Consider the following 15,992-nt stretch of genomic DNA (forward strand, 5'->3'; position numbering starts at 1 on the left):
GTGGTTATGTTATTATTTATGTATGACGTCATCGACAAACTCGTCTTTGAACTAATGACGACTGTGTTAAACCTGTCCTATTCTGACTGCGAACATCCTCGCTTGCCAGGGATCCGGTATCACTCCCGAACTCGCTTCCACCAGCTTCGGGAAACGCCTTTAGCGTAGTAGGTTCGAATCCCTTGACGGGTGAAGATGGACTGCGAATGCAGTTGGCGCAGAATCGGACAGGCGACCAGTCTATATACCAAATTGAATGGGACAGGTAACCAGTCTAAAGCAGTTTAGACATTTAATTTGTAATTTCAGAATTTTTTCTTAAACGAGCAAGTCTTAAGTGCTGTTGCAAAATTTTATCCAGTCGATGATTCATTTAAGGTTTAATCTTATTTAAAAAAGCTACTTTATAGCCTCGCTTTCACACGCCGGCAACACGTGATTGTTAGCCATATTGAATAGGATTAAAAACGAAACATGATGGCTTGCGAGCAACTTCATGAAATAGAAGAATCGAAAACTGAGGTAATTTCACTGTGAGACGACTCGACGTCGCCATTTGTAGGCAAAATAAAGTCTTCTTGACGGTTATGAGGAGTGTCGACGTTGAGGAGTACAGCGACCCGGTGTATTTGATAAAGCTTTCTACATTCTTGGCCGTGTCCAGTATGTAATTAGTAATATAGTACGTCTAATGTCTATTTCAACCTGACTTGAGAGCATACAGGGTGGCCTAGCTCAGTCAGTTGTGGTGGTACATACCTGATTAAAGTCTTATTAGGACCAGAATGCATTGGCAGTCGACCTAAATCATCATTTTTTAATCCATTTGAAACTGTATTGAAGGATATCCAAAAATCTGCATTGAGAGGGGTTCCTGAGCCTGAGGCTGAGTCGAGAGAAAACTGAAAAGAGACTCCAATATCCATGATTTGAAAGTTTAACAATATGTCTCCATGCCTACCAACTGAAATTTGATATGTAGGCATGGAAACATATTGTTAAACTTTCAAATCATGGAGTCTCTTTTCTCTCGACTAAGCCTCCAGGCTCAGGAACCCCTCTCAATGCAGATTTTTGGATATCCTTCAATACAGTTTCAAATGGATTAAAAAATGATGATTTAGGTCGACTGCCCGTCCTTTCTAGTCCTATTAAGACCTTTATCAGGTATGTACAACCAAAAATGAGTGAGCTAGGCCACCCGGAATGCTCTCAAGTCAGGTTGAAATAGACATTAGTAGGTCTGGTATGGTAGGAACCTTTGTTTTTGGCTGATTCTGCCGTCAGTTGGAATTGACATCCCCTCTAGGGCTCTACTAAATACAACCGAACTGTCATTCATTAGGGGGCACAGCCCTATAGAAAGGCTAAAATTCAACAATTTTTTTTAATTTTGGGGAAATGTTTTGCTTCATCTTCATCATCCTCTAATAATACGACCATCCTCCCCCAGCAGGGATTCGAACCTTATGGCATCGAGATTGCCACGGTATGAAACTCTGCTGCCACACTAAACCGAGTGCGCAGCTTAGTTAGATATGTCATTATCATCCGCCAATCAGATATCCCATTTTATTTCGGCATGGTTTTCCCATTTATAGTTCTTCGTGAAATTTACCTCGGCAATCATAGGCCTACAACCGAGCAATCTGAATCGGTCATCCTTATTACCGAGATGACGTATTTTACCGAGATGAACCAAGATCAACCGAGATGAAATTAAATATAACATATTTATTTATTCCTTATCGATTTTAACACTTGAAATCATATTACATCAGTAATAAATGCCTGCTGGAGTTATATTTTACATATTTTGTCGGATATTTTTGTAGAAAAATAACTTTTAACTTAACCGAGATGAGATCGTCGATCAATCAAATTCAATGAAATTTTATTGCTAACCAAGTTTACGTATTTGAAGTCAAAATTTTTTTAAATAAAGAAATATGTGAAATATGACTCTAGAAGGTATTTATTACTGATATAACATGATTTCAAGTGTTAAAATCGATAAGGAATAAATAAATATGTTATATTTAATTCCATCTCGGTAAAATACGAATATAATATAGGCCTATCAATAGGGAAACTATTATTCTGAATTTTCCCAAAGTTCGATTGAAATCGGATGACAATTCCCACAGATATATATAAGTTTCTTTTCTGCTTTCTATTGTTTCTTAACCAAGAAATTGATCATTTGGTCACCATTTTGACCTTATGACCTTTAGTTCATTTCCTAATGAAGACTAAATGGCTGCGAAGTGCGATTTTCAGCCGACAAATTCCATCATAACTTTTGAACGGCTTGACCGATTTTAGTTCTGTAAATTGCTATCATCTTATTTTAAACCCTTCTTTCATTTTAGCCCACTTGGGACTTAAGTCCCAGCGGGCTATTGCGTTCACTTTTCGTCCGTCCGTCCGTAGATGGAATCCAGTTATTTTGGGAAGTTTTGAAGACGCTTCAATGTAATGTCTTGATATTTGGGTTACACTTGTATCTACCCTAGACACATCTTCAGCCCAAAAACTGGCCCTGTCAGAATCAAGATGGCCGACTGGCAGCCATTGTTGTTCACCAAAATCAGCACTTTTTACACATTTTTGAAGTTTTTGAGGGAAATTTTGAAGACGCTTTGATTAATTACCTTGATCTTTTGTATATATTTGATCCCCCAAGGGCCCATCAGCATGAGAAAAATTGGGTCAATCGGACTCGAGATGGTCGTCCTATGACCTTTTTATTGCCCAAAAATGTCAATTTTGGCCGGAATTCTGGGTCCTGTAGCTTGCTACTGGTTTGCCATTTCTCTTTGCAATTTGTGATGGGTATTCTTTGGAAAGGGATGTTTTATACCTGAGACAGGTATTTTTGATCAGCCAATTATGACACAATTGGCGGCCATCTTGGTGTCATCAGCACTCATTGGTAGGTGGGAAAAAGTTTTTCCACATTATATTGATACCTAAGCATACTGTGTCACTACAATCAATTGGAAAGTTGTAGCCCATAACGTGTTCTATGATTTTGGTGAATTTCAAGGTCATTGGTTTTTTGGATATGGCCACCAGGGGGCGTTGAATAATACAATAACTTAGTGTTTCTATTTTATATTTGTACCCATGCATATTTTGTTACCACAATCAATTGCAAAGTTGTAGCTCATGACATCGTCTTTGATTGTGGTGAGTTTTGAGGACATTAGTTATTCTATATGGTCACCAGGTTGAATAGTAGAATAACTTAGTATTTCCTTATTAGATTGGTACCTAGGCATATTTTGTTATCATGATCAATTGCATGTTATCATGATCAATTGCAAAGTTGTAGTTCATGACATGTTCTATGAATGTGGTGAGTTTCAAGATCATTGGGTTTTGGATGTCACCAGGGGGCGTTGAATAGTAAAGTAACTTAGTATTTCCATATTAAATTGGTAACGAGGCATATTTTGTTATCACAATCAATAACAAAATCGTAGCTGCTGACATGTTCTATGATTGTGGTGGGTTTCAAGGTCATTGGTTTTTTTATATAGTCACCAGGGGTGTTGAATATTAAAATTGTTAGATTGTTCAGCATTTGAAACCACTTCCCAAGTGGGCATGGTGTCCCTGGACCCCTAGTTTAAATTGTTTCTATAGTGTTTTTGAAAATTTTCACTTGAAAACCCTAACCTTGTTGACTTTGGAATTATATTTTTAGCCCACTTGGAACTTTAGTCCCAGCGGGCTATTGCGTTCACTTTTCATCCATCTGTCCATCCGTCCGTTCGTCTGTAAACGGAATCAAGTTATTTATGGAAGTTTTGAAAACGCTTCAATGTAATGTCTTTATATTTGTGTTACAACTTCCCTAGACACATCTTCAGCCCAAAAACTGAAGCCCAGAACAGATACTATTCAAATGTTTTGAGTCAGTACGATCATCAACCAATGAATGCAGCATGAATTCATAATCCAAAATAGATTCAGCTCTGAATCAATAATTAGCCTAACTTCCATTTGAGTATAGAACAGTCAGTTTAAGGTGAGTTGATGGTGTTTTAAAGGGGCTGAAATAGATGCTCAAAGCCTCGACGAAAATTTGCCTTATGCAGTTTCACCACATTGTTTGAGGAACCTGGACCCCTAGTTAGCATTCCTCTGACTGACTTTGCTGCTCTATTTTCAGGGCGAAGCTGAAGATTCTTCTTCCTCTGCCTGTGCTGTTATGGACCCTGAGTTTTTGATGAAACATCCGTTACAACACAAATGGGCTTTATGGTTTTTCAAGAACGACAGAACTAAAGATTGGACGTCTAATTTAAAACTCATAACTAGTTTCGATACAGTTGAAGATTTTTGGGGGTGTGTAGGCCCTATTCGTTTAACAATGCAAACATTCAAATCAAACTTTACTATGATATTTCATGTAAGTTTTTTTTTTTTTAATTGAAGACTCATTTCAATTTTAGATTATTTAACCATGTTCAACCTGCTAGCAAACTGCCGTCTGGATGTGATTATTCATTGTTCAAGGTAATATCTCCAATCCCAACTGCCTCTCAGTTCTCTTACTTTCCTCTCCCATTTACTCTCACCCTCACCTTTTCCGTTTTAATGGGCTTGCTTACAAGGCGATTATTGCTATAACTAGCTTGACTTTTTAGCTTGGAAACATTGAAGTTACAGACTTCATAGGTGCTCAAAGTTTCACAAATTTTATTCAGTTATATTAGCAAGCTCCCTTCCATTCATTGGTAGCTTTTTGTGGTATAATTAGAATGAAATCAGACTTTTTTAGTTTACCTTTGTCAGCAGTATGAGGTTGGCTTTGAGCCAATTCATGTAAAATCGCGGTACGTTTTTTTATGTGAGCCTTTTTTCATTGGTTCTCTGGTTAAACAACGTATAATGGATGCGATTGAAGACATGACGAACCTCCATCGATGGCATGGTCAACTTTGTTTAAATTCAAAGAAAAACTGATTTTGGCGGGAAAATTCTTAGCTCTTGCGTATAAAATTGCAATGAACTCGATTGGGGGCGTCGTCGGCGCTATTGCACTTTCGTACCCCTCTCCCAAAAATTTTTATTTCAGCATACTTATTAACAGGGAGGTTTAGGGATTCAAAATCAGTGACTTTAGACCCAAAAAGCTTACTTTTTCTAGGTTAAAATTTGTTATTTTGGGCCCTTAATCGCGTGTAAATTCGCCGATTCGCGACGTCAACAATGCCATATTGGATGTCAATCAAAGTTCTAACCCTCCACTGAAATGTCATGACATAAAAACTTAGCAAAAACCATGTTTTCAAACATAACCATCTCTGAAAATGACGCGTATGTTTGCATTATTTTCATACTTAGCTATTGATTTAAAGATGTTCTGATGAAGAAAAGTTATATGCCGAAAAACGAAATTTTGTCAATTCAATTAAATTTATTGACATATATTTATTCAGATGTTTTTAGGTGGTAATTAGTGCGGAAACATGGCTGACCCGTCGGTTTGAATCGAGGAAATCAGCCCCAAATTATCAGAATTTTGGCTTGGAAAAAAAAAAATTTTTGTCAAAAGTAATTTATTTTGGCTCTACAAACCTCCCTGATTAATAATATACAGAAATAGAAATTTTTGGGAGGGGGTACGAAAGTGCTATAGCGCCACCGCGTCTCTACAAGTGAATGTGATAGGCTGTTTTTGGGAATACGCGGAAGTCGGTGTTACTAAAATAATTATGGGAAAGCCATTAATGGCGAACGTTTCATTGGACTTGGTGTCGTAATGTGCGAATTTTAAAATGCTCATTGCTGGTGAGAATATAATTATTTCACATATCACCATAGGTATTGTTTCATTTTATTACCCGGTGATTGTGTTGATTGAGATTGAAGTGAAGCGAACGCTCACTACACCAGGCCTCCACGTGCGCGGGAGTGCTAAACATTAGACTGTTGCACACGCAAACACACGCTCATACAGACTACTATATGGTGATGCTGTAACATGCTTGGCGTGTGCACGTTTGGTATGATAACAGGCTGAACAATCGTCGTAGCAGAAGATGAGCGCTGTGTTTTCTGTTTGATAGAATTTGTAATGAATAGTAATTTCTTGTGACCTGAAAATACTAAGCAGCAAACTATAGGTATAGGTCGAGGTCTGAATATTGTAGTGGTAAATTCCAGGATTTAAATCGATCTAATACTACGCTCCGGTGTTTTAGCTTCTGCGGCCATACATTGGAAGAGGTTTCGTTTCCAAGACTCAATATTCAGCAACCCGCTGATATGTGACATCATATGAATTTTAGGCCAAAAAAAAAAGATGTCTTGTTTCTCATGATTTTGAAGTCCCGCCCGCATTTGAAAAATCATCGGCAAATTAGCGATGAAAATAAAGTCCGCCCTCCCGCATCATAGCTCGAAAATAAATTTGTTTTTAATAAAAATTAAAATCCGCCCGCCCGCATTGATATAATACGCATATCGTCATCTTTTTATCATTTTATTTCTCTATGAACGTATCGAGAAAAGTTGATCGTATAAATATCATCGGCACCACACTGGTGACTCGAACCCATATCAACGGAATCGGTTACCGTAGGCCTAAATGTCAAATGCCAAGGTCGCTGTGGAGCTTGATTTCTGGCGTGATTCTTATTTCGAAGCGATTTCTCTTGGTAAAATGTGGTGCTAATAGCGTCCAAGATGTTGCTATCTGTTCAAATAATATTCCAAAAGAAGCCAATACTACGTAGGCCAATTCTACAAGTATCTCCAGATTCAACAGTGATGGAACTTTTCGAAAATGCGTTGGCCGGTTGAGGTGTTGCAATGAATTTTCAGGATTCACCAATCATTTTCAGGATAAAGCAGTGATTTTCCAGTTAAATAAAAATAAACAAGAAAATTAACTTTAATAAATTATTTGACGCCTGCAGAAAAATGTAGAATTTCTGGTATAAGCTAATGTGGAATTGCAAATTTGTAAAAGAAGTTTTAAGAAATTTCGGGAATTATGAGATTTGGCGATTGGGTAGATGATACAGTCTTCGACTGGTCTAATCAAAAAAAAAAATTGTCAACTTGTGACTTCGATTCACTTTTGCATCTAAGCTGGTCTGCAACTTCATTGCCTCCATGGTTGAAGAAAGAGCTCTTCTGATGTCTGCTTCATCATGACTTCGAGCATATCGTGTAGCCAGCCAGCCCGGTCCTGGGGCCCGGTCTGGCTGTCACTTGATATCCTAGACTTGAGTCTGGGTTGAAGTAGACATTGTCATATAATTAACTTATTCATGTTATTCTGTATGAATTACCCGTGTGTCTTGTATTTTCTTATTTTAAAATTTGTAAATGTATTGATTTTTGGAATTTTATCCCGGAATTTCAATGTAATAAGGATCAATAAAGTATTGAATTTAATTGTCACCTTATACACATGCCATCAGTGGACGCGGAGCCGTATATGACAGCTATGCTATTATAAATTGCTAATCTCATGAAACCTGCATACGTCTAATATCTAACATATTTTCTAAAACATTTGAATATTGAAATTATATAATTACACGTTTTCTCTTACACGTAAGGCTCTTTTGCTTGCCAAATGAGGGCATATTCGAACAAATCACGTATTTAAGCGTAATCCATTCTCGGAATCGTAGCGAGCAGAATTTTGAAATAGGGTCTCATAAAAATGTTTTCTGCATTTTTCACGAAAGTTAAATCGGGAAAATTTCAATTTTTATCAGCCAATCAGGAAGTTGTGTCTTCCCTGTGATTGGTTTATCTGAAAATATCAGCAGCTGTTCACGTGAATTATCGCGATTTCATTACTGGCGCTTTTGCGCATGACGCCATGTATCAACACGCGACAATACTTCCGCATTCGCTACGTGTTCGCTGATTGGCCCATGTACTGGGAAATTCCACAGAAGCCTAATGTGGTTTGTTACAAGCGCTGTGATTGGCCCGACCCGATTCTGGCATGGCTTTAGCTTAGTGGTTTCGAATCCCTTGACGCGTGAAGATGATGGATCCTATCAATATCTATTGAAACAAATAAGTTTCCCGGTTGGGCAGCCGCGGATATCTACCGGAAGTGTTCCGGTTCGATATTTCGAGGTTTCTTTGAATTTTGGAGTGATATTGAAATCCGGTAAATACCAGCGGTAGATTGTGAAAACCCATTGCATGATATTTGTATTACTTAATCCACGAAAAGCGTCGGGGCCGCGCCAGGAGTTTTCGTGATTCAAGTAGCGCAATAGCCTACTTCTTCGTGTTCGTCCACCTCAATTTTCATTCCGCCGATCTCTGACACAGCTCTGTCCCCGTCGGCGCTGTGATTGCACTTTCGTACCACCAAAATTTTTTATTTCTATATCAGGGAGGTCTGGAGAATAAAAAAGTCAAAATTTGGATATCACATAGGCCTGATTTCATCGAATAAGTCGACCATGGTCGTTACGTTTCCATACTTATTACCACCTAAAACCGTCTGAACAATTTTGTCACAACCAACATTTCGTTTACAGAAATCAGGTGTTCACGTGAACCCGCGGTATCGTCTACTGTTTTACTTCCGGGTTTTATTTTAAGATTTAAAATTGTATTTCAAGATCGATTTCTATGAAATCTTTAGTTGATTAGGTGTTTGGGAGGAATTTTTATTTGCTCTACAGAAAATTCATCCTTGACAATTGCGCAAGGTTCGCGAAAAAAATGGTTTTACCAAATCGGGTGTATGACCTTGATATGCTAATTAGCCATGTGCCCATATTGCAAATTCAATCAAATTTTATTCTGCCAAAAAAATGTTAAATACAATTCGCTTTCCGAGAGTTAATGGTATGCTGCATGGAACAAAGTTGTTTTGAGATGGGTCTTGAAGCTATTGAGGTCGAGAGATAACCATCTAGATAGTTCGTGAGAGTTCCAAAGTTTTGAAGAGGCTTTAAGGTAATGTCTTGATATTTGGTTTATACGTGTATCTACCCTAGACACATCTTCAGGCCAAAAACTGGCCCTATCAGATTCAAGATGGCCGACTGGCAGCCATTGTTGTTCGCCAAAATCAGCACTTACACATTTTTGAAGTTTTCGACGGAAATTTTGAAGACACTTTTATCAATAACCTTGATAATTTGTATATATTTGTTTCCCCCGTGGGCCCATGGGCATGTGAAAAATTGGGTCGATCGGACTCAAGATGGCCGTACTGTGACCTTTTTTGTTCCCAAAAATGTCAATTTTGGCCTGAATTCTGAGTACTGTAGCTTTCTAATGGTGTGCCATGTTTCATTGCAATTTGTAATAGGTATTCTTTGGAAAGGGATCTTTTATATCCGAGAGGGTATTTTTGACCAGGCAATTACGACGCACTTGGCGGCCATCTTGGAGTCATCAGTACTCATTCGTAGGTGGAAAAAAGTTTTTCCACATCATAATTGATACTTAAGCATATTTTGCTACTATAATCAATTGGAAAGTTGTAGCTCATGACGTTCTATGATCGAGGTGAGTTTCAAGCTCATTGGTTTTTGTTTATGGCCACCAGGGGGCGTTGAACAATACAATAACTTAGTATTTCTATATTACATTCGTACCTATGCATATTTTGCTACCACAATCAATTGGAAAGTTGTAGCTCATGACATGGTCTATGATCTTGGTGAGTTTCAAGCTCATTGGTTTTTGTATATGGCCACCAGGGGGCGTTGCACAATACAATAACTTAGTATTTCTATATTGCATTCGTTCCTGTTGTCTGTGTTAACACACGATTTTACTATGTAAATGATATTGAGCAGGGAGTGTATATTGATAAATATAACACACAGATTACATCATTTATAAAAAGCAAATCTGACAGGCTGGCCATTGTGCCCCTTGGGGCTCTTGTATAGACCGCTTGTAGCCGCCGATGAAATTCACGCCGGCCCAACTCAGATCGTAGATAGCTTCGTCATTCCACTAGCATCCCCATGTCAGTGTCTGACTTTTATATCAGACTTCCAAATCGTGTATACATCCGCCATTTAACCGAATAATCCGATTTACTTATCATTTCTATTTATCCCTGCCGCCCCTGATATAATCATACATCCTTTACTATTACAATACGTCTTCTCATGATATTCAATACGATATAACATTTCGACGTTCAAATAGAGGTCATTATATAATCCCAGGGAGCCATTCTACATCTTTATCAATAATATTTTGCCAAATAGCTTGTATGTGTACACATAAACCTGTGACGTTTTGCACATCGATTTACGGTTGTCGTTTGTAAAATGACGCTGAATGGTTATCATTGTTTAGGTTTCATAATGGTAACGTTTTATAAGGCGTCAAAAAACTACCTCCCGCATCTGAAGAAAATATGTCAGAGGGATATTTTTATTGATATGATAAAAATAAAAAGACACCTCCCGCATCTCAAAAACAAATTCAAACAGTTCTTTTTATTTCTACTTTTTTTTTTTTAAAGTACATAAAAAAAAAAACCGCCCGCCCTCGTCATGGTAAAAAACAAAAGTGTGATGAGAAACAAGGCATCTTTTTTTTGGCCTTATTTGAATATTTTTTCATATTGTGAAACTATATACTTACTCACTATATAGTTTATATCTTTATTCAGGATGGAATTGAACCGAAATGGGAAGATGAACAGAATAAAAGAGGTGGACGATGGTTGATTAATCTGGACAAAAAGGAACGACACTCATGTTTAGACGATTTCTGGTTAGAAACAGTAAGTACAGATAGCTACTAATGGGTGAACTGAAAGGATTAAAAAAATATATTTCGTAATTGGTTTTCCGCCCATGTGGGACATTATTGTATATGGTTACCAGGGGTCGTTGAATAGTAGAATAACTTAGTATTTCCTTATTAGATTGGTACCTAGGCATATTTTGTGACCACGATCAATTGCAAAGTTGTAGTTCATGACATGTTCTATGATTGTGGTGAGTTTCAAGGTCATTGGGTTTTGCATATGGTCACCAGGGGGACGGTGTTAAACAGTAGAATAACTTAGTATTCCCATATTAAATTGGTAACGAGGCATATTTTGTTATCACAATCAATTACAAAGTTGTAGCTGCTGACATGTTCTATGATTGTGGCGTGTTTGAAGATCATTGGTTTTTGTTAGTGGTCACCAGGGGGCGTTGACTATTGAAATTCTTTGATTGGGGAGTTTGAAACCACTTCCCAAGTGGGCATGGTGTCCGTGGACCCCTAGTTCTTAATGGTGGGCAAAGTTGAAAGATTTTTTTTAGAAATATACCAAAAAGTTTCGAAAATTCAATTCATTTGAGCACTTTTTTTATGCAGCAACTGTCCAAAATCACACATGTGAAAATTCAATGCTATTTGTGTCGGAAGAACGTATATCGCCAAAATTCGATGCTTTGTTCGGTAGTTATGGGCTTTCAAAAGACGAAATGGCAATTTGTAAATTAAAGCGTTATGGGAATCTGTAGCAGTTCACACGTTATGATTTTACCTGTGCTAATATTTGGCTCAGCCTGGAACAATGTTTTTGGTGGGCCAGACAGGCATGGGTACATTTGGCACCCGTATGAACAGTTGTTTCCGAATGCCCTCTGACTACTCGAGAGGTTGGTGTCCTTTGCAGAAACATTTTTGACTTATTGATTGATTCTTTTATGCTTCTAGTTATTATGCTTAATTGGTGAAGCATTTGAAAGTCATAGTGACCAGATTTGTGGTGCTGTTGTGAACATTAGAAATAAAGGTGACAAACTCGGACTGTGGACTCATGATGCAACTAAAAACGCTGCCACACTTGATATAGGGTACGCATCATAAATCTAAAATTCTATGGTTTAAGTGTTGAAGGGTTCATTGTTACTCACTATTGTATTCCACTTTTTTTTTCAGGAAAAAATTAAAAGAACGATTAAATATTCCTAATAAATTACCGATAGGCTATCAGGTACATGTGATGTTGTCATTCATACTAAACCTTATTTGATCAACAAGAATACTGGTAATTTTATTTTATTTTACAGGCACACACGGATACAATGTCTAAGTCAGGATCTACGACTAAAAATAGATTTACAGTATAACACAGGTGCAATAATAGTTCTTACCTGTGAAACACCGTTACGATATAAACCACAGGAGCAATATGGACCCTGTGAAGCCATGAAATATTGAACTGTTCTCATAAACTTTATAAAAGGACAATATATACATAGATGTATAGACGAGTTGTCGCAGACTGAAGGATAATTTATCCATGTGATAAGTCAAAGCCTTCATCCCATTTCCTTCCAAACCAATTTTTCTTAGCTTAAGTCTAATTTAGTTAATTTTGAAAGAAGTAGAATTGATGAAGGCATGGGTGAAATCGTTTGTGTGCTTCAATCCGTAGTGAATGGAGACAAATGAGGGGTTATTTTTGTGTTCAGTCCACAAGTAGAAGCAGCAGTCATTGTGGATTTTATGTATTATTAATGCTTCAATTACTAGGTATCAATGATTTTGTGTACCTAGGCTACAGCATTCAGCAACTTCCCACAGCTAGGCAACAGCAATCACACTTAACTTTTGTTTACAAGCTGTTTGCACAGTTGAACCTTGTTGGAATAAATTTGGGTCTGTCTCAGAAGTGTCCTTAACATCTCTGCATCTTTGTTATTTCAATCCGTAAAACTCGATTATAGCTTTTCAGAAAAAATGGGCCAGAATTTTTCATTTCAATTCATGCTCAAATAAAAATCTGTTGAGTTCCTGGGAATTGCTTAACCTCGGAATATCACGGATCATTGTTTAGAGCAAGGCAAGAGAAAAGTTTCTTAGGACTATATGAGAAATTCTCAACAACTACGCAGTGAGATGTAAAAACTGACTATATACTTCAGACTGAATTTTCCAAATGATTTCCCGGAGATTGGAGGTATTTAGTATGTTCTAATATCTGTAATGTTACTATGTGTATTGACTTATTGTATGTCTAGCTTTTTGGTTGGCTATGCTTAATGCACTATTGAGTACCAACACTTTCGTCGAAATGTGAATAGCATGATGAAATTTAACATCAGGCACCAAAGGGTAAAAGGGGACTTAAAAAAGATACCTTGTCCAAAATCGACCTACCCACCTGGGGCCGGTTGCTCAAAAATTGGTAAGAGTTGACCAGTGGATAGTTGATATGTTGACAATTGAAATTTCATTGTTACTATGGTATTTAATGGCCGGTTATCTTTAACCAACTTTTGAGCAACTGGCCCCTGAATTTTTTAATTTTTCCTATTTTATAGAAACGTAAAATTGTGTTAAAAGTAAAATATTGAACGGGATGGGTAGCCTACTGTTTGTTTATTTAAAAATGCCCAACAGATCTATCAATGTATGTTTCTCCCATTTATCTTTCGAACACATGTAAAACAACACTGGCTAGTGGTGGCACCACATATGTTAAAGTGTTGTCAGAACTAGCAGTCAGACAAGGTTAAGCGAATCATACAGCTCAGACATCATATAAATATTCGATGTAAAAAAGAAACAACATTAATGAATAAATTTTATGGACCCTGCTGGTCAGATTTTATTTTGGCTGGCCATGAGAGACGGGGTATCTTTTTTAGCCTGATTGGAAAAAGTCAGGCACTTGATATCACTGCATGTCATATTGTCCATCAAACACAAGTGGTTAACTGTGGTTATTGTTAAAAGGTCTAAACGGACATTTGACACATGCTAACAATATAATATGTGTTGACACATGCTAACAATACATGTGATGTCTGTTCCATAACCTCTAATGCAGGGTCTGTCTCAAATTCAATATAGCCGCGATCACATATGCATTTTTGGCCCGGAACAACTATTCACACTGGTGCCCAATGGGCCCGACCAAAAACGTCGGAGCCAAATTTTAGCACCATACAAATGATTGCGTTTGAATTACAACTCGCATTGTTTAGTATCGAGTTGGTGGTTTGCTTGTGAAAGCGCTCTCCAATTAGGCTCGGGCCAAATTTGGTTCCAGTCTGATCGTGCCAATTTGGTCCGGGCCAAATTGTCTCCATGTGATCGCAGCCTTTGTTTCCTTGTCTGTGATATTATTGAGAATTTCATGCCTGAATAAATTAAGAGTTGGAAATTTATGAAACCTAGTTGACAGCAAGTTGAATATAGGCGTGGCACTTATTGGATTTGAGACAATTTGTTTCAAATAATAAAAATGAACTGGGATTGGCTAATCGTTGGTGTAGTTCAATTTCTAAATGTGAAATGTAGATGGGTTACATGTCTAAGGCGCTTTATTGAGGTGAACCTGGATTTTGATCTAATCCCAATCTTATTTATGGTTACATACAGAAATGTATGTAAAATATATGATCATAAACCAGATTGGTTTATCTGAATTAAGCGGGTTCTACTGTTGTCGTAGTCAATTCTTGGTTTGAACAATCCAAATTCTTGGAGTTCGTTGGACAAGATTCCCGTGCATACTTACCCCAATGACTTACTGGTAATGAGGTTCGGCCTCCCATTACTCCATTAACTCCCAATATTATGGAATGCGATAAATGAAAAAATGATGCACCGATGTATGTTTTTTGCAACATTTATCGCGTCTTTACGTATAGATTTACCACGGCATATATTTTTACAGCAACATATCTTAATATAACGATGTAATAATGATGTATTTACAACGATATCTATTTGTGACGACGTACTCTCACATCCTGATTTAATGATGAATTCCGCGACAACATGAGTTATTTCCAATAAATCAACAGCCCGCAGTGCCAGGTAGGGTATATCAATAATTCAAAGATGAGTTTGTCTGACAACATGACCACTGCGTTTCAAAACAAATACTCAAAAATCCTACAAAATATCTGCAGGGCCACCTGGTGGTGATTTTGAGAAATAACTTACGTCGCAAAATTTATCATTATGCCAGGATGTGTATGTATGCGTGTATGTTGTCACGAGATATTGTTGTAAAAATATGTCATCAAAATGTCGGTATATGAATACGTTGCATAAAACATACATCGGTGGAGCCGCATCTATTTTTTTAATTTATCACTTTCCATACGTATCTATAAAGTGACAAGGATTGTTTATATAAAGTGTATCTTGCTATATATGTATCAATTATTATGTGCTTGGGTTATTATCTTTCCTTGTGGAATCTGTAAAAATTTGTAAAAAATAAAATGTAATTGAAATAATGGCATCGAGTGTTAATAGTAATCTGGGATTAATTTTACTATCAAAAATGTCATCGTATAGTTGTTTCTACGTACGTGTATATGGTTGCTAGCTACGGGATGTAAATGGTTGCAATTGTTGGTTCTTTATGCTTTAGCTCTTGGTTAGTGATCTGAATGATTATATTACATATTACCTATTTTGAAGAGAATTTGCTTCATAGTTTCATTTCATGTTTTATGCCTTGCAATGCAGCATCAACCAGAGTGACCATATGAGTTCATTTATTCTGTGGAGACTTCAAGGATGGATTTCACACAGTTTCTTGCACTGTTCATGTGTGTATCTTCACTTGGCAAGGTCCACATTTTATGGATATGTAATTTATTATGATTTCCTTTTTATTTTTGGTCATACAGTCAACCTCGGTTAATCCGTATCTCAAGGAACTGAGCTTTTTAGTATGGATTAAGTGATATACGGATAACAGATACTTCGTAATTGATATGAATTAACTATTACCCGAATAAACTATGATTTAAGAGCACAATCCGTATAATAGCTGGTTTAGTTATCTCTCAAACCGTGGACGACTACACTAGAACCGCGTTTTAACGATCCATTGGGGGGAGGTAAGAGGATAAAAAGTTCATAGCATCCATTTGATATCATTTATACATGAAAAGAAAACACCCCCTGGTATGATACAACACAAACCAACTGGTTTGTGTTGTATCACACCAGGTACAAGTACAGATAACCCACAGGTCATGTACTTC

At 37.2% G+C, this 15,992-nt stretch overlaps 1 protein-coding gene across 1 annotated transcript; it reads left to right on the plus strand.

Moving 5' to 3' along the window:
- The first annotated feature begins 307 nt into the window (after positions 1 to 307).
- Positions 308 to 15,751, plus strand: LOC141903312 (eukaryotic translation initiation factor 4E-like). Its single transcript, XM_074791415.1, has 7 exons — positions 308 to 522; positions 4,181 to 4,356; positions 4,464 to 4,527; positions 10,643 to 10,756; positions 11,689 to 11,828; positions 11,914 to 11,968; positions 12,045 to 15,751. The coding sequence occupies exons 1-7, from the start codon at positions 475 to 477 to the stop codon at positions 12,102 to 12,104; spliced, it is 657 nt and encodes a 218-aa protein (XP_074647516.1). The 5' UTR covers positions 308 to 474; the 3' UTR covers positions 12,105 to 15,751.
- Positions 15,752 to 15,992: the final 241 nt, after the last annotated feature.

The sequence above is a fragment of the Tubulanus polymorphus genome, chromosome 4, assembly GCF_964204645.1.
Source record: "Tubulanus polymorphus chromosome 4, tnTubPoly1.2, whole genome shotgun sequence".
Classification (NCBI taxonomy): domain Eukaryota; kingdom Metazoa; phylum Nemertea; class Palaeonemertea; order Tubulaniformes; family Tubulanidae; genus Tubulanus; species Tubulanus polymorphus.